The sequence below is a fragment of the Amblyomma americanum genome, chromosome 1, assembly GCF_052857255.1.
Source record: "Amblyomma americanum isolate KBUSLIRL-KWMA chromosome 1, ASM5285725v1, whole genome shotgun sequence".
In the NCBI taxonomy this organism is placed as follows: Eukaryota; Metazoa; Arthropoda; class Arachnida; order Ixodida; family Ixodidae; genus Amblyomma; species Amblyomma americanum.
In genome coordinates, this window is record NC_135497.1 from 181,565,291 (window position 1) to 181,593,158 (window position 27,868).

General features: G+C 44.3%; 2 protein-coding genes across 6 annotated transcripts in view; one reads left to right on the plus strand and one right to left on the minus strand.

Moving 5' to 3' along the window:
• The window catches only part of LOC144114295 (pyruvate dehydrogenase phosphatase regulatory subunit, mitochondrial), a 95,655-nt gene extending 71,257 nt beyond the window's left edge, over nucleotides 1-24,398 (minus strand). For 2 of the 5 annotated variants that reach the window (XM_077647926.1, XM_077647925.1), the window contains exons 1-5: nucleotides 24,190-24,393; nucleotides 17,200-17,444; nucleotides 8,958-9,088; nucleotides 6,852-6,933; nucleotides 4,817-4,898 (exon numbers count right to left, since the gene is read on the minus strand). In XM_077647926.1, the coding sequence (XP_077504052.1) occupies nucleotides 4,817-4,898; nucleotides 6,852-6,933; nucleotides 8,958-9,088; nucleotides 17,200-17,444; nucleotides 24,190-24,198 (549 nt within the window). In that variant the 5' untranslated portion in view covers nucleotides 24,199-24,393. Of the gene's footprint in view, nucleotides 1-4,816; nucleotides 4,899-6,851; nucleotides 6,934-8,957; nucleotides 9,089-17,199; nucleotides 17,445-24,189 lie in introns of those variants that run through there. The other 3 variants (XM_077647927.1, XM_077647928.1, XM_077647929.1) reach the window with 3 other exon arrangements.
• Nucleotides 24,399-24,629: 231 nt separating this feature from the next.
• eEF1gamma (elongation factor 1-gamma) lies at nucleotides 24,630-26,051 on the plus strand. The gene has a single exon (XM_077647933.1). It carries the CDS (start codon nucleotides 24,661-24,663, stop codon nucleotides 25,951-25,953), a length of 1,293 nt encoding a protein of 430 aa, XP_077504059.1. The 5' UTR covers nucleotides 24,630-24,660; the 3' UTR covers nucleotides 25,954-26,051.
• The last annotated feature ends 1,817 nt before the right edge of the window (nucleotides 26,052-27,868 follow it).

Genomic DNA, 27,868 nt, shown 5'->3' on the forward strand with positions numbered 1-27,868 from the left:
TTTTAATGAGAACAGAATTGCCACTGATTTCTGTGGGGAAAACCAGAAACCATTTTTATCCGCCCATGCTGCCAGTTTATTTATTGTCAATAGTATTTGTCTTTCACATGTTGATACATTGGAAGATGTACAAGCTATTTGAAGGTTGTCTACATACACTGAGTACATAACGGACCTTGGGATTATTTTACTAAGAGAGTTCACTTTTACAACAAAGAGGTTAGTGCTTAAAATACACCCTTGAGGTACTCCATTTTCTTGAATAAAATTCCTCGAAAGGATTGAGCCTAGGCGGACATTAAATGAACGGTTAGATAAAAAGTCTTTAATGGAGTTCAGCATTCGGCCACGGATGTTGAGCTCAGCTAAGTCCTGAAGAATACCGAACCTCCAAATTGTATCGTATGCTTTTTCTAAATCGAAAAATACAGCAAGAAAGTGTTGTTTGAGGATAAAAGCTTCTCTGACAGTATTTTCGAGACAGACTAGGTGATCCGTTGTGGAGCATCCCTTTTTAAAACCACATTGATGGATATCAAAAAGTTCGCAGGATTGCAGGACAAAAGTTAATCTTATATTCAGGATACTTTCAAAGGATTTGGCGAGGCAACTGGTAAGGGCTATGGGTCTATAACTGATAGGAGAGGTTGGGGGCTTATTCGGTTTAAGAAACGGTACAATAGTTGCTTTTTTCCAGGCTTCAGGTATTTTCCCTGATATCCAAACTGTGTTAAAGAATCTTAAAAGTGCTTCTACGGCAGGCTCAGAAAGATGGGCAAGCATTGCATAGTGTATTTAGTCAGGTCTTGGAGCAGTTATTTTTCCGGCAGACAGTACTCGGTTTATTTCTTGCAGAGTAATTAAATTGTTGTATTGTTCTTTTCCACCCCCACTTATTGGAAGTTCGGTTATATTTTTGTGTTTTATAAATGACTGCGTATATTGCGATGAACCGGACACTGCGGCGAAGTGTTCGCCCAAAATGTCTGCCCATTCCTTTATGCTTGTTTTCTGTGCCAGGTGTTGTTAGAAGAGGAATTGTGAACGGTCAGAAGTTGCCGTTTAATTTTCGAACCTGCTCCCACATTTTTTTGGATGCGATCTGACTATTTATAGATGAAACATAACTCTGCCATGAAGCTTTCTCGGCAATGCGATGGATGTACCGAACTTTAGCTCTTGCCTTTTTAAAATTTACGAGATTTTCATGTGTCGGATACCTGCGAAATTTACTCCAAGCTCTATTTTGTTGTTTTTTTTTTGCTTCCTTACAGTCTTTTGTCCACCACACTTTGTGGTTTGGTCGCACTCTTCCAGAAGACTGCGGAATAGCTAATTCTGCAGCAGTTAAGATACAGTTGGTGAATTTTTCGTTTATCTGATCAATGCTCAGGTTTTGTAAATCTATATTTTGTAAAGTGGCTTTTGCTCTAAAAAGTTCCCAGTCTGCTAGATGCAGCTTCCAGGGTCGCAGTTTTGTGGGAATTATTTCCAGTGGAGAAGTTAAACTGATTAGTATAGGGAGGTGATCGCTGCCATATGGGTTGTCAATGACATCCCATTTAAAATCGTTAAAAACAGAAGGTGAAGTAAACGACAAATCTAAGCAGGTCATTTTCCCCTAGGTAGGGGAGCAGTATGTGGCCTTTTCCATATTTAAGAGACACACATTATTTGTGAGGTATAAATCTTCGATTATTTGGCCCCTAGAGTCACAGCGCTCGCTTCCCCAAGTCCCCAACTACTAAATATGGTTCTGGAAGCTCATAGATGAGTTCTTGCATGTCATGAACTGTTAATACAAGATGTGGAGGAATATATACAGAAAAGATAGTAATTGTTTTACAGGTGACGATGCTGACCGCAACAGCTTCAAGTTTTGTTTTGATTTTGATTTCTCGAGCAGGGATACTGCTTTGAATGACAATCGTGACGCCTCCCGAGAGTCAACTTGCCTGGTTACGATCACGTCTAAAAGTTTTGTAATGTTTCAAGATATTCATAGGCTGTGGACCTAGATTGGTTTCCTGAAACACAAGGCTACGGGCAGCATTGACCCTAAAATATCTGTTATGTCACTGTAATTTCTCAACAGGCCTCTACAGTTCCACTGAACTAAAAAAGCAATGTTTGTGTTTTGGGGTGGGAACGTTATGTCGTTTACTTATGCTCTGGACCCGTTATGAGGGGTCTGTCTTTTTTTCGTTCCAGAGAGCGTTTTGTAATGTTTCAAGATATTCATAGGCTGTGGACCTAGATTGGTTTCCTGAAACACAAGGCTACGGGCAGCATTGACCCTAAAATATCTGTTATGTCACTGTAATTTCTCAACAGGCCTCTACAGTTCCACTGAACTAAAAAAGCAATGTTTGTGTTTTGGGGTGGGAACGTTATGTCGTTTACTTATGCTCTGGACCCGTTATGAGGGGTCTGTCTTTTTTTCGTTCCAGAGAGCTATTCCACCGCTGTAAAGCAGGTGGAGTGGGAGCTGTATCCATCACCTCAACAGAGGTGCTGGACGACCGCGGAGGGGCCGCGGTTGTGTTAGTCTCAGGCCTCCCCCGACGGGGGGAAGTCCTGCGGGATGCCGACCCATGGACCGGCGCTCCCTGCTCTGAGGGTGGCAGAGCAGCCTTCGCTGTCCCTGCCTGGGGGATGGATGGCCCTGCCATTGGCTCGGTGGAAGCGGCCTCGGCAGGTGCCGGAGTGCTGTGTGGTGCTACACCCCTGCGCACCACATCAGCGAAGTTGGGTTTCGCTGTGAAGGCAAATGTATTGGTGAGGGCAAATCACCTCCTCGCTTCTTTAAATGAAATATTTTCTTTGCTTTATGCCGATTATTTACTTTTCCTTTTTCCAGGACGGGCACGCCCTGGAGTACGCAGCGTGGTCCCCTTCACAGTTTGCACAGTGCGAGGCTGCGTCGCATTCATCAGAATGGTGATCCTTCGAGGCACATTTTGAGCAAGTTTTGCGACTGTGGCAACTCTGTGAGCCGTGGCCGAACTTCTGACAATTGAAGCATCGGCGGGGATTTGGTATGTAGTGTCTGACATTGACCTTCAGATATCCAACTTCGATAGTTTCGGGCAAGGTGCTGGTGTTAAATGTAAGGACCATGTGTTTAGTATCTATTTCTCTGTTGTCCTTGCGGATTTTGATTCTTTGAACGTCAATTACATTTTGGTCAGATATTCCTTGAAGCATTTCGGCTTCTGTTAGATGGATAAAATCAGTTTCAGAGATTACGCCTCGAACTGTGTTGCGAGATCGGTGGGGGGTCACGGAGACAAGAGATGTCCCCTATAGACACAATGTTTGAGAGCTTGGAACACTGAATGCTGTCACACAGTTCAAGCAGTAAGTCACCACTGGCCATTTTTGAGACCTTGTAGCCGGGGCCCCAAGGTATCGGTTAAGCATTTGGACACGAGAAATGGGGATATTATACGAGCTTGCTTTTCTTCGCATTGACTGTGTATGACATGGAACTTAGAAAATGTAAGTGTCTTTTTTGAGAAAAAATCTTCCAACTCGTTCCGCCCTCTTTTCAGAGAGTGATCAGGTTTTGAAAGTGGGGTAGCCATAAAAAATGAAGTTTTTCGGTCATGGTGCCAACCACCCCCATGGAGCCCAACTAGGGGACAGGACAGGAACTTACAAGAAAGGCCTGCCCACGCCAGCTGTACACCTTAACTATAACCAAATATGACGCAACTCAGGGTGGTTTGCCACACAAGGTTAACCCTCGCCACCAGGAAAAAAGGAAAACCAAAGAAGTGAGTAAGAGACAGGATAGTTGTTAGAAAGGTGTAGGAAAGTGAAAGATAGAGGGGAGGATAGGAAAAGACGACTGCCGATTTCCCCCGGTCGAGTCAGGCCGGAGGTGCCGTCTACAGGAAGCTGGGGCCAAAGTGGTGTGTTGCCTCCGCCGAGGGGCCTTAAGGGTCCAAACGCTCGGCATCGGCTCAACCACCAGGATCCCCTTTTCCCCGGACACGGCGATGCCACGCACGGCGAAGCGCGGGTGCTTGGGTCCGTGGTGACGCAGTGTTCACGATCATCCCCCTGCGGGGATGTCCATGCGGATGCTCGGGAACCCGTGGTGTCGCCACTCACCAACGCCTGCAAGCTGCAGATGCCCCCCTGCAGGGAGGATGCTCAAAAGAGCTCTGCACGTAATATCCTTATACAGTCTGAAAGCAAAACTTTAAAACCTTTTCTGCATCCTGCAGGCTTACACATGGAATAAGTAATATAATTTCCTCCTTGCTATTACTATCAGCGCAGGCGTATAGCACCCGTGGGACATGAGAAAAACTTCAAAGGAAACACAATGCCTGAAGCCACATAAAAATCCTGTTATTTATGCCGTTCAGGCAAGTAGTAAGAGTAATAATTACTTCATTTAAAGTGAACATCAAATTTTAACACAATTACACTACCTGTTCATTACCTGTGTACAAGTTAAGCTAAAATTTAGAACCAAATGGTTGGAACATTCACTAACCACAGAGACTTGAAAAAACCTGCATGCTTGCACCCTTTATGAAACACCAACCCACCCAAACATCTATCCTCACTCCACAGATAACCTGCCTCTGATCCTTCACAGCCATCAAATGCAGGAAATTAGCATACACACACGCAAGGAGGTAAATATATATATGTTTTAGATTCCATTGATTTTGAATATTTAGAAATAATGAAACCACATGATTGCACCACTTTTACAGACTGAGTATAATTCCATAAGTGGCCATTAAAACACTAATAAAATATAGAACACAGAACAAATAAGAAGCAAAATCCTCACTTCTAGCAATTCAGTTGTGATTTCTGGAGCCTTCAACTGTGCCTCTGCTGGAGATAGTAAATGGCACTCAAGGTTAAGTGACCTGAAACAGTTGAGAAAACAGCAACATAAAGATTAAAAAAATAATACTGTTCCCAGTTAACACCAACCTACAAAAACATGGACAGCTTAGCCTTGTATACCAATTTCAAGGTGCTGGAATTCTCAGTTTTCTGCTTAGTCAATACACAAACTTACCAAACAATGAGCAGTAAGAATAACTGCACACTTGGTGGTGCTCGAGCATTTATATTTCATCAACTTTTCTGACTTGCATGTGCAGACTACTCGTATCTCACAAGCATCATTAAACTTAAAAAATGCACCACACTTTCCCCCTCATCACCATGAGAAGACTGCCACACTTCACTCTCTCATACGTGCTATTACATTTTGCCACTAAGACTTCGTGTAACACCTCAACTTTTACTTCTCCTGTCACAGTAATAATTTGCTGGAATTCTCACCCTTTTCCCCAAGTAACCGTGACGTATTTACTCATGTAATTTGCACCCTCGTGTAATTTGCATACCCTTAATTTATTACCCAGATTTATGAAAAAAATAACATTTATTTGCATAATTTACGCTCCCTGCTGCACTAGACCACCAACATGGACGCAAGTGCGCGCAAGGCAGGCTTCGGAATATCACCACGGCCACATCACCATGTGCAGCTGCAAAATACGTATGCGGTGAGGGGAAGAACTGTGCGCTGTTTACCCGGCTCGCTTGCGCTGGCAGTCGCTTTCCTGGATGAACAGCTGCGAAAGCAAACTTCTGGCAATCTCCAGCTTGTGCCGGAATCCGAAACTACTGAACCATTTGCTGTTCGATTTGCCACTAGTCAGCCGGGACCCCCGTGAGGGCGCCGTTTTATCGCCTTTTATCTGCATTTGTCTTTCACTGCTTGCTTTGCGATCGTATCACTGCAAATTTATTGCTTTGAGCTGAGCATGTGTCATCATGCCATCTCGCAGGGAACTACATAACGTGGGGCGGGGTGGGAGAGAGTATGCATCTTACATTTGGAATCAACTTTTATTGAAGCCAGCAAGGGGTGCAAGTTGAAGGGTCGACGTATAGGCAGCAACCTTTGTAAAGGTCTTTTAGGACGTGTTCGCAAAATTTTCGTGCAATTAGCACACCTCCTTTTTGAAAGCGAAATTTAAAGAAAAAGTATGCAAATTATGCAAGTAAATACGGTATTTGAACACACTTTTTTGTACAGCCAAAAAGTGGACTGATCTACCTTAAAATATCAGGCAAACAAGTGGTCTGGCGCAACTCGAGCAATGGTTATTGAAACTGCAAGCTGTATAGCCTTGCTGTTCCCCTTTATTTTTTAGCAGAGATGAGAACTGTGTCAGCTCGTTCTTTTGCCACATACGACTTGGCTTTACATGTTCTGTCTATTCTGTGTTGCCTGTTTCTCCACCCCACATGTAACATTTTATTAAAAGGCCTCCGAGATGAATTAGATGAAATAAGGTGAAATTATTTAGCCACTGCAAACCCCAATATAAAGTGTCTTTCACAGTTCCTCTAACATCTGGAAGGTTACACCAGTACTAAAAAGAGAGCACATGAGGCACGAGGCTGCAACCTGAAACTATAGGGCCTGTTCACCAACGTTACAGCAGCTGCCATTTGGTAGTCTGCAGAGCACTGTGAAAGGCCACCAGAGTGACTAACGGGATCATCGCCTCCTGCTCCAGTGCTGAAGCTACGTGCTGGACAAGAAAATGGCGCCAATGACATCACACAGATATCCTCTATAAAGTGACTACAGATTGATAGATTACCTTTTAATGATGTTAAATGCATAGATTTTACTAAAACCAAGGCCTCACTGAGATAGCTAAAGCAAAAACATTAAAAACCTGCAGCACTTCACCATATGCACTTCACCAATGCATTCCACTGTGAAGTGATAGCTATAACAAGACATAAGTGTACCTTTTGCACTGAAACTGCCAAATCAGGTTTCAACTTACGTTGCCATTGCTGCCAGCCTCTTGAAGTAAAAGAGGCGGTCTTTTGTTCGAGCAAGGAGAAGACTCCCACACTGGTTCCATCCTGAAGAAGATATCATGGCTTTCAGAGAGTCACATAAGCAATTGCTCCTGCACAATTGAACACATTTTTGATCATACATTATTAATGAAGGAAACTAAGTGCTTGAATCCTTGCGCATAATGAAAGCTAGAGAAAAATTTATTACTTGTTGATTGTTTCATCATAGTTTTGCCCTTATAGCCCTGCCTTCCTCACTCAATAGAATTTGTGCACTGCTCCAGCCTGCAAAAGTGCCGCATTAATATTCGTGTCCTCTGATGTTAAATCTACTTTTATTGCAAGCAGTGAAAAAAAGCATCTTTGTGAGTAGCTTCACTTCTCACAACATGCACAGATATGAAGCTAATAAAGAGTAAGCTATCCATAATTAAGAAAAAATTTTGTTCCATAAAAGCTCACAATAAGAGCAACTATACTCCATAGTCGCAGACAGGGACATGGCTAAGCGGGCGTCTCCAGAAACTTTTTATGGTAGTACCCTCTCTTCCCATTCCTTCTTTCTTTGTGGTACTTAACAGTTATCCCACAGGTTCTGCTTTAATAGGTATCATAATCAGAGTACCAAAATGAATGTCATCACATTTTACATCTTTACATTAACTACAAATTCATTAGTGAAATACACCTGATTTGTTTGTTCCACCAGTAAAACACAAGTTTCATTCTGGCTGAAGTTTATTTGTGGTGAAACTAGGTTTATTGGCCCCACACATTCACTGACAGCAGTCATTTCAAAGCCAGCGAGCAGTGCGTGCTCAGCGTTAGCACTGCCTCTGCCATGTAGATACACAAATCGGCCCCTCAGGACAAAGCAGCCATCCTGGCAAATCAAGGTGTGGTGCACATCACGGGGTCACGATAGGGCTTGAAGCGGCCGATGTGAACAGCTTAAAAGCCACAACGGCGGAGGTTGGAAGAGGGTGTTGTGCGGACTGTGGCCCCTGAATGACCTGAGCGCTCTGTTCCACAATCCCCGAGTGCTTCTGGTTTGCATAGCGGCACTCTTCAGCATACTTAGCAATTTTAGAGCCAGGTGCACAGTCTGAGGCATCACGATGGTAGGGAAGAAAGCAGGCTAGTAGGTTCGCTGCCATAAAGGAGAAAGAATGAAGAAAATCCAGTAGGTGACTGGATGGTGGTACTGCAGGCATATGTGATGAATGGAAGTACTAGGCAACAAATTAAAATGGTCGGGACTGATGTAAATGGCACAACGCCAAGCATCGCTCAGCATGCGCTCGGTGATTGCACTGCCGCTGTTGTGTAGACTAATCTTCGTCGTTGCAGTGGAAGTGCTCAAGTAAATTTCCTGCTTTAGGTGAGCACAGCTATTTGCAGAAGGTGCTTCTTCAGAAACTGCACTTGCTTCACAAACACAAGTGCAGTGGGACAGCTAGCAAAAGCTAACCACTTGCATGATTACGTTTGTTTTCTGTAGCTGGCAGAACCCTCCATTCTTTATACTATAGTCAACAGTTTGTTATAACTTTCTATGACGATTAGTCATGCACTATGCAAATGTCTTTTATATGGCAGTTAAATTTAAAAACACCCCGCATATTTTTCAGTGCCAGGAAAACAAGAAAATACATAGTTTGTGTTCCTCTCCATAGCAACACAAAAATAAAAATATATGCACACCAAATCTGTCTCCACCTCCAACCACACCAATAAAGGGAAACACTCTCTGAAAAGAAAACCTGCTTATACGACTAGTTCCTTTATGCTCGCACCAGAACAACTTAAACTCTAAAGCTTAGGTTCATTGCCCAATTTTCACTTCATCGACCTAGAACCTCTGAAGAGGTTCACAGTGGCAAAAAGGCAGACATGCTCATAGTGTTAAACTGGATGCTTACTGCATATTTGCAATAAATTTTTTGACCATACAGAGGCTTTTTCAGAGATGTTAGCATGAAATGCCACATTCCTATGTGTTGAAGCACATATGTGTTTACTATCTGTTGAAATGTTGTTAAAACACCATTTGTATTCATGGAAGAAAACCTGTTCAGAGTATATACCTGTATCAAAGCCTCTGCTTTCAAAGTCTTTGTAGAGTTGGATGCTGTACTTTGAAACTCTGCATTCTATTGTAGTAGCTTTCAGCTGTCCCAAGAGCCCAGCACCATGCTTTGTTGAGCCACCTCCAATCCTGAAACAAGCAAAAACAAGAATAGACACTATTATGATGGTGATGCTGTTCACCTCAGAGAAAGTCCCCAACACAGCTGTTGCTGTAAAATTTGTTTTAAATTATGCAATAAGTTTTTGCTAGAAAAACCTTTACCATTACAGACATGTAAAACGAAGGATATAAAGACAGGGGAAGGTGATCTAAGATGGGGAGAAGGGCCATAACCGCTGAGGTGATTCTTCCCTCCCCAGTCCAGCAAGGTTACATGAGAAAACTCCTTGACTTTTCACCCTCTCAGGCAAAGAAGTGACAAATATCGATTTACTGCACTCCCTACCCTCTCCCATGGCAGCAATGGCTCCAAGACTCACTTGGTTCATGCATACAGACGTGACCATACTGGGCACATTCTCAAGAGTGCTCACTCCCCAGCCGCCCGCTTGAAAACATCCTTATTGATCCGCAGCTGAATGTGGGAGTTTTTGATTATGAAACACTAGAACAGTGGCAATGCCTTAGAGACAGTTGCCTCTGTTAAATGTCACCTTGTATATGCACAAGTGCGTTGTTAAATATAGAAAAATAGTAAAACCAGGCTTCTCAATAGATATTTAAAATGCAAGGCACATTTTCAACATAACTTCAGACCTATGACAACTACAGTGCTATTTTTTGGCTCCTCCTTCACAATGTCAGAAAAGGCAATGTAGTAAGCTTCACTCCTGCAGTAACTTTGGCTTCCCTGTCGATCTCCTATCAAGTAAAACTTATAAGCAATTCTCAGAAGAGCACAGTTGCATTAATCGCCAGTAATGAAGGAAGTGAAGTGCTTTCCTTCTTCTTGTAATGCATTACTGACACAAAAAAACACATGTTCTAAGGTATAAAATTACATGGCATGCCAACCAATCAGACTAAAAGAAATTAACCCTCAACAGTACAATTAAAAATTATTTGCACCACAGCATATGGCACAGCATAAAAACCAACTAACGCATATGAAAATTCCTTACAATATATTGGTGCATTACAAGTTTCCAAGTGTTTTCATTTTGTTCCGCTGACATGCTGGTGTCCCCTCTGCAATTTTGACAGATCAGTGATTAAAGCTACTTCATTACAAAAGAAACAAACAATTATACCGACCATCAGTCATGAAGATATCAGAGAAAAATGATCAGAAAAAACTATCAAAGAAAAACTGCTAAACATCAACAATCCTTAAAATACTCATCAATAACTTGTGCAGTGTAATAGCAATTAGTAAAATGATACAAAACACTGATAAGTGGTGCGCAGAATTCATCCCCAGCCTGTGAAAAAAATTTTTAAAAAGTTTGTTTTGAGTAAGGAAAGGGTGTAAAAATGTCTTGTTTCTCAGTGGAACCTTCAAATGCACAGTGGGGGCAGGGGTGGAACTGACAACTGGCTTCTTGTAGCAGCTTTTGTAGCAGACGAAATTGCAGTTTGTAGCAGCAATTTCAAGTTTTGTAGCAGGAAAAATGGCATTTTGTAGCAGATATTTCAGCTTTTGTAGGAGGAAAAAACTTCCTCAGCAAAATTTCACATCTCGAAGCACTTAAATAAAGAAGGCTTGTTTTATTTCTGGAACAGTCAATTGCTCAGTTGTTTATGATGACCATAGCCATGCAAAAACAAGCTTCAAGCCCAAATTTAGTCTAAAGTCTTCTTTCCTTAAAAAGCTGCAAAAATGTGCGAACAGGAGATTTTGCTAAAAATAAAGCCGTTTTTATTCAGATGGCCGACATAACGAGATATGCAACAAAGCTATAAAAAATTATACCATTCTTAAAACTGCAAATTTAAGGTACTATTTCTTTTCTTTCCTTGATTACTCCAGCTCAGACAGCACTGCTGCGAGCCTTTCCTGTCCATTCTTCAGAAGGGCTTGCAACAACTGCAAAATTTTAAGACTTGACGCCTTTTGCGAAAAGCAGCTCAGCATTGGTGATCATATTCCTGCCTGATCTTTTCCAGTACCTGCTCTTCATTCTGACCTCTTTTCTGGGTGTCCCTGTCTGGTACATCAGCCTTCTTTTGCTTGTTTTGCACGTGTCTCTTCTGTTGCATTAGTAGAACTTTCTGACAGGTTAGTTGGCACATTTCTATTAAATAGCGTGCGCTAACAGGACGAACACAGGAAACTTGGAGACAGAGGAAAGAAGCGCAACTTCCAACTTTAATAACAGGAAAGAAAGCCAGACGCGCTTTTATATCTGCTGGGGTGTGAGGGTCTGCGAATTGAATGACAAAGGCAAACAACTTCAAACAGCGGCAAACAAACAGTTATCACTCTTGGTCACCTGTTGTTTCATTCAGCTTTTCGGACTGCCTGGTGAGCTTTGATACGCAACGTGTTTTTGTTTTTTTGTTTTTTGTTTTCCGCTGTTTCCAGTTGTTTGCCTTTGTCATTCAATTCACACACCCTCACACCCCAGCAGATATAAAAGCGCGTCTGGCTTCCTTTCCTGTTATTAAAGTTGGAAGTTGCGCTTCTTTCCTCTGTCTCCAAGTTTCCTGTGTTCGTCCTGTTAGCGCACGCTATTTAATAGTTCTGCTGCATCTGCCTCCAACCACTGTAGCTTTCACTTCCGCGATACTTTCAGCACTCTGATTAATCGCTGTGTCATAGGAATGGCAGCTGGATTTCGGCCTAAACGCTGGGAATATGTCATTACAGACCTAAGCCCATTTGCAACTTGTATTGAAAAGGACGATCGCCCTCTCCACACTCACCAATTTTCACTGAAGCCCCTCTCCAAATGAGCATTGCTCTGCGAGAGGCACAGAAGTGCTTTTACGAGTGCCGCCAACAAGGGATATTTTCGAGCCCCATCCTCTTGCTTGAGTTCAAAAATTTTTTGCCAGAAGTCATCAAGTCGTTCTGATTGTCTGGCTAATATATTCTGAGACACAAAGACTAAACTCATCCATCAGGGCGGAGACCTCGTGAGCTGCGATGACCTCCAGCAGCGATAACCAGCATGAATGAAGATGGACACATTCTTCGCGCCATTTTCTTCCAATCAGCACAGGTTCTGAACAGTGTTGCCGACAGATGTCGGGTTCTGCGACAGTGAATTTCGGTTTTGCTCTCGGCAGAGTTATTCAGCGGCGTTTTGGCGCAGACGTGGCGCAAAAGTAGGCAAAAAATCGATTTTGTAGCAGCATGTAGCAGGATTTCTGATTTGGCACAGTTTGGCACAATTGGCGCAGCAGTTCCACCACTGTGGGGGGAGAGATGATAGAGGGAGTGAAAGAAGAAAGAGGTCCGTAGTGGAGGGCTCCAGAATGATTTCGACCACCTGGAGATCTTCTAACGTGCACTGACATCTCACAGCACACGGGTGCCTTCAGCATTTCTATTGAATCTTGGCCATGTTTCAATGGAGGCAAAACACAAAAAGCGCACATGTGCTGTGGTTTTGCATTTGTGTTTTTGAAGGTCGCAGTTCATGTGAGAATAATGAGAATGATATGAATCCACCAAACGCTAACATGCTATGAAATCTAAGTTAGGCTGTAACTAAGAGCATTTTATTCTCTGCTTCTATATGTTACATGATGATACGTCTGCTACCCAATCACTAAATGACAAAAAGAACATTGCTCTTTATACATATGAACAATGTTTGGATTGAGCAAAATTGGTTTATGATTTCGGGGGGTTTAACGTCCCAAAGCAACTCAGGCTATGAGAAACGCTGCTGTAGTGAAGGGCTCCGGAAATTTTGACCACCTGGGGTTCTTTAACGTGCACTGACATCACACAGTACATGAGCCTCTAGAATTTCGCCTCCATCGAAATTCGACCAGCATGGACCGGGGTCGAACTCGCGTCTTTCGGGTCTCTAGAATTTTGCCGCCATCGAAATTCGACCGGCAAAGACCGGGGACGAACTCGCGTCTTTCGGGTCAGCCGCCGAGCGCCATAACCACTGAGCCACTGCGGCGGCAAGAAATGGATTGAGCTAAATTGATGTGAAGGTTGCATACTACATAGATTTTATACTGGCTCTGGAGCAAGAAAAAGCAGCCACAATACTGTAGAACCCCGCTATAGTAAACTCGGCTACAGTAAAAACTCTGATATAAGAGAGTTATAGTATAGCGCGATCCACGATCCGCTACCGTGATCCGCTACTGCGGGGCACCGCTGGGTACACGCTGATTGGTCAAGACGCGGCTCGCGCGAACGCAGCTGATGGGCATGTGGCACCATCTGGCGTCCACAGGGCGATCTGCGCATGCGCAGTGACACCTTGCGGAAGCGGATTACGGTAGCGGATAGCGCTATGCTATAACTCTCTATAGTAAAGTGAAACTGCGGTACTATTTTGCCTCCCACAGACTACTGTATATTTTTTTTCTGGTTATAGCAGAATTTTTTTTAAAAGGCTATAGTAAAGAGCGTCTGGCCGTAGCGACGTACCTCCCGTGGAATAATGATAATGCGGCACGCGCGAGGCCGAAATTTGAAGGTAATCGATACCGAAGATGGTAAAACGATGCTCTTTGAGATAGCAGCTGCATTCGATTCAGTGCTGGTTCACGGCACCATTTCTGAGAAAGTGCCGCTGGTTGCAGTGCGGTGCAGAACCAGTTCCGTGGTGTAGGTGCAGCGCGTCAGCAGCGCCACACCTCATATGTGCGACAGTTTTCAATTGAGCTCGTGCAGGCAGGTTTTGTCGTCTGCTCGCCGTGGAGGTGTTGAGTTCTCGCGTGTATTTTTGGTGTGCAGTCGCTTCCATGCCTAACGAGGCTTGAGTCGGCCATGGAGTTGGCCATGGTCGACGACGACGACATCGCATAGTTCTTGTTACGGAGTAGCTCCACTCTTCCCACAGTGAATACGAGAAAACCGACTTCGTGGTGTCTTTTGCTGCAACTCACTTGCTTGGACCGACGCCAGTCAAATTCCGAAGTGCTATAAAAGCGTGGTCGCAAGCTATTTTAATCACAAATTCACAAGGCTCTTCAGACACTCAGAGAGACGCTCCAAGAGCTTTCGGCGCGCTTGAATTCAAGGCCCCAGCATATTTTCCGACGCCTACGGGAGGGCGCCCGGAAATCACCGCCGAGGACCCGCCTCGCTAATTTAGCTCTTTATAAGCAACGATAAAAAAAAAAAAGAACAGTCCTTCGGCAGCACCAGAGGGCTTCACCGCTGCTCAGCGCTAGCCCCAGCGTCCCTGTAGCCGCAGCAGAACGGCCACGCAGCGTCGAATCAGCAGCATCTGCCTGCAGGCACAGGTATCGGCGCCGGTTGTGGCAAAACACGCTCGGATTCGTCCTGCTCGCAGTTTGCTAACAGCCCACACACCGTCGTTGCGTCGTAAGTTTCGTGTGAACTCGCACGCACACGGACGTACGGCCTATCACAAGCTTTGTTTGATTCAGCCGTGGTTCTCTGCACCTGCCGGCACCGGTTCACGGTGCGCTGCACCAAAGTCCTCGATTCAAAGCGCCCCCTGCACCCCTGTCCGCGATTGATTTGGGTGCAGCCGTGGTGTCGCTGTGGTGCAAGAAACCTTGGCACCGTCCGCGAAGGAGGTGCAGGAAAGTTGTGCACATGCAGACAGCTTTGAGCAGACGACACGCAGATGACGCTAACATGCTCGTAAGCATTGAAGGTGAATTGAGGGAGGTCCTCGCTGTTGTCGACGGGTCCTATGTCATTTTGCGAGAAAATGACGCTGAAATATACACGACAGCAGGTAAGTTTCCGTGTTTTTTGTTGTACCTGCTACTTGTAACAGATAGCTAAGCCGTCCGTGTGCGTGCGAGTTCATACAAAACATTTTTTTTTTTTCAGACGGCGCAACAATGGTGTGTGGGCTGTTGGAAAAATACGCGCAGAGCGAATCACGGGTGTGTTTTGCCAGCGCCGGTACCTCTGCCTGCTGCGCTAGCCAGATGCTGCTAGTTCGCCGCTGCTTGGACATTAATTCTGCTGCGGCTACAGGGACGCCGGGGCTCACGCAAAGCAGCGAGGTAGCTATTAAACTGCTTATAAAGAGCTAAATGAGCGAAGCGGGCTCTCGACGGTAATTTGTGGGCGCCCCCTATAGGCGTCGGAAAATATGCAGGGCCTTGAAGCGCGCCAAAAGTTCTTCGAGCGACTCTCTAGATAGTCTGAAGAGCCTTCGAAATTGAAGTAGCAATTGCAACCACGCTTTTACAGTACTTCGGAATTCGGCTGCAATCAGTCCAAACAAGTGAGTTGCGGCAAAGGACAGCACGGAGTCGGTTTCCTGGTATTCACAGTCGCAAGAGTAGAACTACTCCATAACAAGGAACTAGGTGATGTCCCCGTCGTCGACCATGGCCAACTCCATGGACGACGCAAGTCTCGTTATGCACGAAAGCGACCGCACACAAAAAACACACGCGAGAACTGTACCACTGAACACCTCCACGGCGAGCAGACGACAAGAGCTGCCTGCACGCGCTCGATAGAAAATTGTCGCACATAAGGTGAGGCGCTGCTGATGCGCTGCACCTGCACCACAGAACTGGTCCTGCACTGCGCTGGCACCAGCGACACTTTTTCAAGACTGGTGCTGTGAAACAGCTCTGAATCGAATAAAGCTGCAACTAACATGGCAGCTACAGCACAAAACAGAGAAATTTGCCTACTGTGGCGTAGGTTTCACCGCCATTTTCTCGCAGAATGACATCGAACCCATCGACGACAGCGAAAACGTCCCTCAATTCACGTTCAATATTTACGAGCTAACATGCGTCGTCTGCGCATCGTCTGCTGAAAGCCGTCTGCACGTGCATTTCTTTTTTGCACGTGCTTGGAGGCTGGAGACGCGGTTCTTGCACCAAAGCGGCGCCAAGGCTGCACCGAAATCAATCGTGGACAGCGGTGCAGAGGGCGCTGGGAATCGAAGGCTTTAGTGCAGTGCACCATGAACCGGTGCAATCGGTGCAGTGAACCACAGCTGAATCGAATGCAGCTAGCTTCCCCACCAAGCTCAGAAGCTGAGAGGAGACTTCTTGAGGTCCTTGGGACTGTGGGGTGAAGCGCGCGGCACGCACGGAAAAAAAAAGGTAAAGCTGGCTATGAACGCAGAAAGAACGAGGCTCGAGTCTGAGAAAGGAAAGACAGTAAAAATGCACTGAAGAGTAGGGAAGGGAAGAAAAGGCCAAACACTCGCAGCACGGCAGCACGAAGCACAGGGAAGCGGTGGTAAGAAATGGATGCGCGGCGGCACTGCGTCGGTACCGCCGTGCTTCAGCTGAGTCGCACGTTTAACTACTGCCTCCTAAACAACGCTCAGGCTGTGGAAAGTGACGCCGTGTTCGGGCAAAACTTTTGTTTCTCACATGAAATCAAACTATCATTATGTTTGTAGCCACATCGTATTTGAGCAAATGCGATACTTCAAGGCGTAAACAAAGTCGAAAACGTGATAACATGATACATGAAATATGATACCTGAAAATAACTAATTATCACATAAAGGGACAATAAGAGCACGATGGAAGGTATTTGTGAGTGTTTATTCTGTATACCAACACTGTGTTTAGTAAGTAGCCAATTTATTACCAGAGAGCATCTTCAGAGCCATGCTATCAACAATTGATATCGTAAAGACCCTTATATAGTAGACTTTTGCTGGTCCGAGTCACTTTACTCCAGAGGGGTTCAACTACACAATGATGCACTGAGTGACTGATTATAAATCGCACTGCAATGTTGCTCACATCTCTAGCAGTGAAACACCTATACTACCAACATTTCATGCAACTATAGCAGGACACAACTTCAAAAAACAGCAGTTGGTAACACTGTATCACAGTCCGTGGCATTCTGTACTGCTCTCCTGGCCAATCACAACAGTAAACGAAATCAGCTTTTTTAATGTTTGACTACAATAAATAAGCCAGGCACCAAAATTCTAGAGCTTTTAATTTCGGCCAGCTTTTAATTTCGACCCCCTGAGGTTCTTTAACGCGCATGACATCGCACAGTACACGGGCCTCTAGAATTTCGTCTCCATCAAAATTCGACTGCCGCGGCCAGGAAGATAAGTATTGGTTTTCAAGTACAAAACTGTAAGAAATCTTAATTTCCAGTTGACGAAAGAAGTACTTACACTCCTTTTTCAAGGACAACGACATCAGTGAGGCCATGGTCTCGAGCCAAATGGTATGCTACCGAGCAACCTACAACACCACCACCACAGATGACAACACAAGCTTCACTGGGCAGGTCCAAGGGGCCAGGGGGTGTTTTCTCAACAGCTTGCCCGGCATTTGCAAGCCGCAAGTTACTGAGAGTACTATACTGGCCATACCGGTAGAGATCTATGAGCCGCAGGGGCAGCCTTGGTGACCTAACCTGCATAGCAATTAACAGGAGCAATATTCCAAGAGAAACATTAACAAAGACAGAATCATTGTGAAAAAATAGAATTAATATAAAGCAATGCCTTAAAAATTCCTACAGCAGTGCTCTTTCACACCAGCAGCGGCATACTAAAATGTTTTCTTTACGTAAGAACAGTATGCAGCCACAGAACTTGAAAGAAGTGCAGTTTTTTGGAGGGGGCTGTGATCAGCTATGGAAGAGCTTCAATGCTACCTTACAAGTGAATTACAGATAAGTCAGCACTTATACAACTGTCATCAACTTGCTTGTCATGAAACAGTGAATTTTTTTCATTATTTGAAGACAATTCTACCACAGAATAAAAGTGCAAAGACCTAAATACTGTACAACATTCGCCAATGAAAGCTATTTTAGTATTGTATTTCTAAGTAACAAGTACCCACAACTGCCTGCTAATGTCAGCTCTCAACAACAACAAAAAAAACTTTCCAGGCAACAACCTAAAGCACACAAGAAGAGCTTACTACTGAATTATTCTGTTCTTTGGCTTGCCAAACAGCTCCATATAATGAATATGCCTTTTCCCTAATGTTCAGCATGTTCTCTACACAAATGCTAATGATCAATAAACAAGACTACAAATGAAAACTTTCCACATAAAAAAGAGTAAAAATCCAACTCATAATTTACCAGATACCTGATCAGTGCTTAGGAAGGAAATACCAAAATGCAAAGGCATACACAAAACAGTCCTTGAAAGGCATAAAAAAAAACACTAAATTGTCTACAAGTCTAATAAAGTATAATTTCCAAGCTGATTCAACTCTAAAGAAAAAGCAGACATGTAAAAACAGCAGCATGAATGTTTAAAGCAATGCCAACAGAAATTCAAATTAATCATGGGACAAAAAAAAAATTCAGAAAACATCCAAGCTATGGCATTAAAATCGTTTCGCACATAATGGCTTCCAATTTATTGACTTCAAGCCTAGTGCTTGGTAATTAAATGTGTATGCAAAAGTTGGTGACATTTACGGTACATTAACTGCAGGATTAAGGGAGTGGAAACACCAAATTTTTTGGATTGATGCGTCTGCCATTAGCAAACATGAATCGCCATGTTGAATTTGTCAACGCTCAATAAATAATTTGTAACTGAATTTTTCTCTCCTCTGTAGTTTCAGTTTTGGTTTCAGTTGTCAGAAGATTGTTGTGACATCACAAGTGAGCATGTGATCACGTGAGGCACACAAAAACTGAAAATAACCGCTGCTTTGTCATTTTAATTCATTCAAGTTCTAACCCTAAACTGCTCCAGAAGCCGGAATGGCAGCAAGTGAATGAAGAGCTATCATATTGAAGATTTTGTGTGTCTTATGTAATATACACACTTGTGACGTCACAACCATTGCCTGGTAACTGAAACCAATACTCAAAATACAAAGGAAAAAAAAATTCCATTACAATTTATTTACTGAGCACTGACAAATTCCACATGGTGATCCATGTTCACTAAAGGCATATGAATGATTCGAAAACAAAAATAGACTACAAAAATTTTGGTATGTCTACCTCTTTAAAAGAAGCAGTGCCATGTCATTGCAGCTCTCCAAGCCACAGCATCCATGTTCACTAAAGGCATATGAATTATTCGAAAACAAAAATAGACTACAAAAATTTTGGTATGTCTACCTCTTTAAAAGAAGCAGTGCCATGTCATTGCAGCTCTTCAAGCCACAGCATGCACATTTTTTTTTTTTCAGTTGATGTAAAATACCTAGTGTTTTTTTCATAATGCTGAGGTAATAACCACCAAGTCTGACTCCCGTCTAAAGCGGCAGAAATCACAGGCACAGCAGGCAGCTACTGTAGGATGGCAATCTGAGGGATGGCTTTAAGTTGTGCAACTGCGCAAATATTATGCGTGTGCAGTTACTACTCCTTCAGACAACATAGAATTAAGCAATTGAACAATCTGAAACCTGATACCAGAACAAAAGTTTTTCAGAAAATTAATTATGAATCACTGGCACACACCATACTGTGACCTACAACTAGTGGGGGCACATACAGGAAAAAAATACTATCAAACTTAGTAAAAATGCCCAATTTATGGTAACTTTTTTTTTTAGAATAGTGCACAAGACATTAGTATACATCAATCCCCAAGAGGAATCCACCGGCAGTCCGGCACCCACTTAACTTATAATTCAATTTATTTTTGACGTTTTGTTTTGGTTGATTCAATATTAAGGTCATATGAGGCATACAGAAACTGGAATTTAATAGGTGCTTCATTGTTTTAATTCTCTGCTCCAAGAGCAGGCAGTACAACAAATGAACAAGCAGTTCTTAAATTGCTGCTTTTGCTTGTCTAATGTGACTTCAATGTAGCCTCAACTAGTTTGTGATGTCAAAGCACCATTCTTTGTTGAAACCAAAACCGAAACAAAGTGAAAGAAATGAACTGAATTATTAATAATTTACTGGGAATGTGTAAATTCCATGTAGCGATCCATTTTTACCTATGTCTTTGCATCATTTCAAAGAAAAAAAAAACACAACAAAAATGCCCAGATTCCCTAGTGAAGGCCAGAAAGAGAACTTAAGGAAGCATGATGGTCCTCTAGATTCTTTGGTGGCCATATCAATCCTCAATATCTTGACACCTCCACAATGCAGTGAGAGAGGGGGGGGGGGGGGGGGGGGTAAAGAGCATTTTGCAGGCCTACACAAGCTGTTCTGCCATCGACCGACTGAACAGGCTCCGTGTTGTGTTTTATGTGTGGGTTGTAGATTGCTCACAATTAGGGCAAATTTTATGTCAATATCTGGGACTTCATTATTACTTCAAGGTATTACTTCAAGGGTAACTGGACCACCTTCCCGGCACAGCCAGTGTTGAGGCAGCTCATACTATAGGTCAAGTACCAGGATGGACTGACAGTGCTAACATTCTGAAAAGTGCTAGCGATTTCATGCATCACTGGCTATCACAGTTTCGAGCAGAGTACAATACCCCAAGACACTGTTATCACTGTCACTACAAAACCCTCACCACCTTCATCATCAGCCTGACTACACCCACCGCAACACAAAGGCCTCTCCCATATCTCTCCATTAACCCTCTCCCTCCCCCCCTTACCAACACCATAACATGCCACAAATTATACATGCAAAACCATACATCCAAATAAAGTATCATATTATAACACAGAAAAACAAACTCCACAATGTAACTATTGGGACCTGCCTAAGTTCATTTTAATTTTCCAAGTAGCTCAAATAAGGAACACAGATTTACATTTCATCAAATAAACACAAGGTGATTCCACGAAAGATCAACTGCCTAAATATTTCAAAAATTTTAATTTTCTCGATCATTTTGCATATTATGAACACATTATTCAGTAGGCCAACAGTGAATTTCGTTTTGTGAAAACACTAATATTTGAGGAAAAAATATTATAAACGACGTCGTGGCAAAGGCAGAGTTAAGCACAGATGAATTTCGCAAATTTGCAATGACGTAGGAATCTAGATGTGAAAGCTATGATGGATATATTTTTCATGCTAAATGTACAGGTGAGCAGGGGGCGGCAGAAGGTTAGGTGGGCGGATGAGATTAAGAAGTTTGCAGGCAAAGGGTGGATGCAGCTGGCAAAGGATAGGGTTAATTGGAGAGACATGAGAGAGGCTTTTGCCCTGCAGTGGGTGTAGTAAGGCTGATGATGATGATGATAATGATGTACAGGTGAGAAGGAATATGGCACGCTTATTTCCACCATTTTGAGGAAGTTGTTGCTTGCTGGAAAAAATTTCGAAAGCGACACAAGTGTCAAACGAGGCTACCTTCAGGAATTTTTTTCTCCGCAAATATAAAGCATCCCTCGTTCAAATTTGCACAATAGACAAGCATCTAGGTGCTAAAAGAGTGTGCCGACTTTCATTGCTATATAGTATAGGAAAGTACAAGAAATATTGCCCTAAATCTGGTATTTCTGAATATAGTAGTTTTTTTCAAAAATCAAAGGATCAAAATCCAAGGAAAAAAAAGCCCATCTCCAATTTTTCTTATTGATCCCGCGGCCTCTACTGAACTCCGCACAGACGCCTGCGGCTTTGGATCGGAGCAGTGCTGGCACAACGCTCCCGGTTCAGACCGCGCCATTGCGCATGCTAGCCACCTGCTTTCACCTGCCGAGCGAAATTGCTCGATTACCAAACGTGAGTGCCTCGCCCTGGTTTGGGCTGTAGCTAAATTCCGGCCATAGTTGTTCGGGCGTGCTTTTCCTGTTGTCACGGACCACCATGCCCTTTGCTGGCTGTCCTCACCGAAAGATCCTTCTGGGCGTCTTGGCCGCTGGGCGCTACGCCTTCAGGAATATTCGTACTGTTGTGTACAAGTCTGGTCATCTTCATCAAGACGCTGATTGCCTGTCTCGGTACCCTGTCGAGACACCTGATCTCAGAGACACTGACGATATCCCTTCCCTGTTTAGCATTTCTGATCTACACAACACCGCCGAGGAGCAACGCAAGGACCCATATTTGCAAACTATCATCAAGGGCCTCAGCTCTGGAAGCTCGAAGTGCTCCCTGCAGCTCTTCGATACCAAAAATGGCATCCTCTATCACCACAACTTCCGTCTTGACAAGCCCTCCCTCCTTCTAGTCATTCCCCAGCAGGTACGCTCCTCTATAATCGCAGAACTCCATGACCTGCCTGCAGCTAGACACCTTGGTGTGGCAAGAACTTGCAACCGGATACGGCGCCGCTTCTTTTGGCCTGGATTATACCGTACAGTCCGGCGTTACGTCACCACTTGCGACCTCTGTCAATGCAGGAACAAGCCTTCGACACCACCTCCTGGTCTTCTGCACCCTATAAGACGTGCCCGTGGAGCCGTTCCACCGTGTAGGGCTCGACCTCCTTGGACCATTCCCGGCCTCGGAATCCAGAAATAAGTGGGTCGCAGTAGCCACCAGCTATGCCACTCAGTACGCGATCACCTGTGCATTGCCTACGAGCTGCGCGACCGATGTCGCCGACTTCCTTTTGCACAATCTTATTCTACAACATGGCGGCCCTCGTCAATTACTCACGGACCGCGGACGCTATTTCATGTCCCGAGTTGTTGACGACATCCTGCGCTCATGTTCTACCAAGCATAAGATTGCCACAGCATACCACCCGCAGACGAACGGGCTAACCGAGCATTTGAGCCGGACATTAACAGACATGTTATCTTGAGACATGCCGTCCTGCCTTTGGACACACTCGTCCCATCAGCTGACCGTCCCATCACCGCCTACGCCCGTGACGCCATTGCTCAAGGTGAAGACCTTCGCGAAATCGCCCATAGTCGGCTCCAAGCGTCCCAGCAAGCACAGAAGTCTATGTACGACAATCGCCATCGCCACACCACCGAAGAACCGGGGTCGCTCGTTCTTCTGTGGTCCCCTTCCCGCCACGTCGGTCTCTCTGAGAAACTTTTGTCCCCCTACCATGGCCCTTATCGTGTGGTGCGTCAGGCCACCGACGTCACGTATGAAGTTGCTCCTCATACACCTGCATCCTCATCATGTAGACCACCCACCGATATTGTTCACGTTATGTGCCTCAAGCCCTACCACGTTGCTGCTCTATCACCGGCCTAACGCCGGGACGGCGCTCGTGCCGCCGGGGGTCATGTTACGACGAAGTGGCCTCTCACATGAAAGGACGAACGAAGAAGAGGAAGTTAATGTGGCTCCCTGTTCGCGTCGGTGCTCCCTGCTAGGAACTCTTCATTCTAACCCCTAACGCTTTTAAATAAATGTAAATAGTATTTCCCCGTAACAATTTGTGCACTTTGAATGGATTTCTGCCGTGGCAAACCACTTAAACAGCCTGTCTTAGTCAACCTTTTCCAGACACAGAGGCTACTTTTGCAACATTTATTTATTTACAATACCCTTGAAGACCACTAGGGGTATTACATTAACGGCAGTAATATGCAATTACAACATAGTTGATGGATGAAACAGAGATGAAACCCTGCAATCTTCACTTCAAAGTTGCAGCAAATGGCAGCATGTCATTTCAAACAAGTGCAAATGTGCAGACACGGTTTGCAGCTCTCGTTGCACGTATTGGCACAGGCTTTATGCAGACAGCGCTTAACTTGTTCTGCATGAAAACAGCACTGGGCTCAGCTAGTGTCGAGATGAATTGTTGAGACCAGATTTTCACTGGAACAGCAGTAAATGCCATCAAAAGTATCTGGATGCAACAGAATTCCAACTATCTTCAGTACCTCCATGCAAGTGGCAATGTGAATTCCAGCCAATCGATTTCTTATTTTGTTTATTTCCGCCAGTTTTCCTTCGTGCCTGATACAATTTTTCACACAACCCAGTTTCTAAACGATGGCTAGAAAATACTGCGCCTTGGACATGAACCTATCCCAGGAATATAAGTTTGAAGGTTTCAGGTACAAAATTCCATGCATCTCTTGTACGAGTGCAATCTTTAGGACAAATTCTCACCTCCGTTTATGCAGAAAATAATACCTTGATATCGTTCAGAGGGAAAACAGGGATGAGAAGGCAAATAATGCAAAAAAGTTGTGCGAATAATACTTGGTGCCAAATAAAACAGTCGCCACGTTTTCAAACATGTGCAAAACGCAGTACGCCACAAAACTACGAACAGAAAACTGAAACCAAGGAAGGTCAAACGGCATCACCAGATGTAATCGTGATCACTTACTGGTGCCATGTTTGTCAGCCACAGATAGGACACTTCTGCATATATCACAGTTAAATTACGATGTTCTTGCTGTCAAGAACACGCACAGCTACAGCCTCTTTCTTCATGCAGCCAATGCAGCGTAACACTACGACCAAACTTTTGCGACTAAACCACCAGCACCAACACACCGCTGCGCGCCGCTATGCTTGCAAACTGGATTTTATGTCGATGTTGCTGCTGGATGCGGCGCCTAGGACCTTAATACGTCGTACGCAAGCAACTTATTTTAGCATTTTCAATACAACAAATAATATTAAAATGAACAATTATAAATTAATTTATTTTCATGGCGTTAAGTTATTTTTCGTTCTATGCTGCCGTTTTCAATTATTTTTACCTAAGTAGTACACATATCGATCGCTAGGGGTGAAAACAAACTTTTCTTTGAACGCATTGTCCTGTTTCGCCTCCTTTTCGGCGCTGGTCAAGATGGCAACCGGTACCCTGTACACGTGGAAGGACAATTTCCGTGCCCACAAAATCCTTATCGCTGCCAAATACAGCCAGTTCAAGCTCAAAGTATGCTGCGAGGCTCCAGACTTCGTATTCGGCGACACCAACTGCTCTCAATCTTTCCTCGAAAAGTTCCCGCTTGGCAAGGTACCGGCTTTTGAGACTTCCGACGGTCAAGCGATCACCGAGAGCAATGCCATCGCCTTTTACGTCTCGAACGACCAGCTTCGGGGCAAGAACCTGCTCGAACAAGCGCAAGTTATCCAGTTTCTCACTTTTGCTGACTGCGAGATCCTGCCACCAGCTTGCACGTGGGTGTTTCCCTGCCTCGGGGCCATCCAGTACAACAAGCAGGCCACGGAGCGGGCGAAGGAAGACGTGAAGAAAATCTTGTCATACCTCAATGCTCACCTGCTGTTGAAGACCTACTTGGTCGGTGAGCGCATCACTCTCGCTGATATTGCAGTTTTTACTGCCCTCTTGCCCCTCTACAAGCTTGTCCTGGAACCTGCTTTCCGAGGTCCGTACTCAAATGTCAACCGATGGTTTGACACCCTTGCCCACCAGCCTGAGTTCCAGGCTGTGCTTGGGGAGGTTGAACTGTGTCAAAAAATGGCCCAGTTTGATGCAGCTCTCTACGCTGAGGTCCAAGGCAAGGCTGGAAAGAGCGCTGGCGCGTCCAAGAAGGCAGAAAAGAAAGACGCCAAGCCGAAAGACGAGCCCAAGTCCAAGGCGGCTTCTGCCCCAGAACCCGACGACGACTTGGAACCGGCGCTAGCTGAGCCCCCCAAGAAGGATCCTTTTGAAGCTTTCCCCAAGGGAACGTTCAACATGGACGACTTCAAGCGCTGCTACTCGAATGAGAGCGAGACGGTTTCAGTCCCATACTTCTGGGAGAAATTCGATAAGGAGCACTACAGCATCTGGTTCTGCGAGTACAAGTACCCAGAGGAATTGACCCAGGTATTCATGAGCTGCAACCTGATCTCTGGAATGTTCCAGCGCTTGGACAAGATGCGCAAGCACGCTTTTGCTAGTGTCATTCTTTTTGGCGAGGATAATAACAGCAGCATCTCTGGCATCTGGGTTTGGAGGGGACATGAGCTGGCTTTCAAGCTCTCTGAAGATTGGCAGGTTGACTACGAGTCGTATGACTGGAAGAAGCTGGATGCTGACACACCTGAGACAAAGAAGCTGGTCGACGAGTACTTCAAGTGGGAAGGCGACTTCAGCGGCAAGAAGTTCAATCAGGGCAAAATATTCAAATAAGCCCATATGTTATGCGCACAAGTTAGTGCCAGCCTACCAATTAATTTGAGGCATTTTGGCTTGACATGGTTGAATGAAATAAACCATGCTTATATGCATTCTTGTGGTGTCATTTTTGCAGTTGCCTTCTGCTTAGGGCAACTTTTCGAATTGTGCCATGCTCTGCAATAGCTTGATATGGGTGCACATGCATGCTGCTGCAGTGCATGGTTGCAGTTGTTGCCATGATTGGAACCTTGTTTTGGCTGGCTGAAACATGTTTGTGCTAGCTTTGTATGTAGACTTTAGCCCTAATTGCAGAGTTGTGTTAGCAGTTGGCAGCATGTGGTCAGTGCTTGTGCAACAGGAATAGCCACATGCTGGCAAAGAAAAGTTTGCCTACAAATGCTGCATTATGGGCAATTGAGAAACATTTGCCCATCTAAAAATTCCACATGTAGACGGGTATACGAGACATACTGGGGTGTTCTCCCAATGGTGGCATGTTACTTGGGGGAAACTGCGATTATATGTGTTCATTTCAATGTCGACAGATCAGTGCAGATTCCTGCACACTGCTTTGCTATTCGTTTAGGTAGCAACCTGCTGTCGAGACATTTTTGCCTTCTACGTGAATGTTTTGCATGAAAATGTATACTTTCATACTTTGTTAATCCCTAGGCATGTAGACTGACAATGATTATTTATGTTCACATATTTTAGGTTGTGTGAAGAGAGTGGTGCTGCCTGAGGGGTAATGGATTTGCTTACAGTAAGAATACATGCCAGGGCTATGCAACTGTCTCTACATAACTGGCAGTCTAGAAGCATAAACAAGCAGTGCAAGCCTGGCTCTGCAAGTGACAGAGGAACAAGAGCTTCCTTATTATGATCGCTTGTACAAAATTAATACTCTAATAAAGGTCTAAAGTCATTTTGTTTAGTTCATAGTTTATTACACTAGAAAGTGGGAGAAGGCATCATTTTGTTCCCATCACTAAGTATAACTGTGAGAGGTATAGATTTTATTGCAAAGGCATTACTAGTCCCATTATGAGAAAAGCCAGCGGGGCGGTACTCGCAGATGGTACTGAAAATCCCAGCGATGGCAAGAAAAATGCGTGACATCATGAAGCAGCCGTATGACACACAGCAAACCGAGCACCACTATTTCAGACAATCGTATACATGTCGTTCCTCTATATGTACTCCCCACTGGCCGACCAATGTGGCACCAGTTTTCTCGACAATATTTGTACCAAAATTGTGACGCAACAGTTATCATAGAGCGTTCAGGTTGGCATCATACAAATTCTTGTTGATGCTAGAAAAGTTGGAGGCTAACTTGCGACAGGGATTCGAACCGACTACATATGCACCTTGAATCGTATGCCTTCGGAGATTTTATCTCTTCTCTTAAGCCACCAAGATGTGAAACAGTTACTGTGCCATCTCCTTTCCTCAAAAACCAATATTCACAAAAAATTGTGATGCAACCATTTGCCGTACAGTGTTCTGGGTGGTGTCACACACGTGTGTGGGTGGGTTTTAATGCATCCAGGGACAGTAATGCTCTTGTATTCCCACACGTAAGAAATATTTAGTGTCTCTGCCAAATTTTTCTTACTGAGTATATGTGGGACCCTATGTTGTTGGGTAAAACGTGGATTTACGTGATTCCTGCACCCTGAATAGGTGTCTTAAATATTGAATTAAACCCAATTTCTACCCAAAAATGTACCTTCTAGAATATATTTTTCAGTGCACAAAGCTGAAGGCTCTGCACATAACTTAGTGGATATGTTGTGCTTATTCCAGAGGTGTGCTTATATTCAACTGGTGACCTTAAGCCTCTTTTTACTTGGGTTGCGGCCTAATTTGTGGATAAGTTCAAAAGGTATGTTTCAGAAGTGAGGGGCAAAAACACGTATTAAGC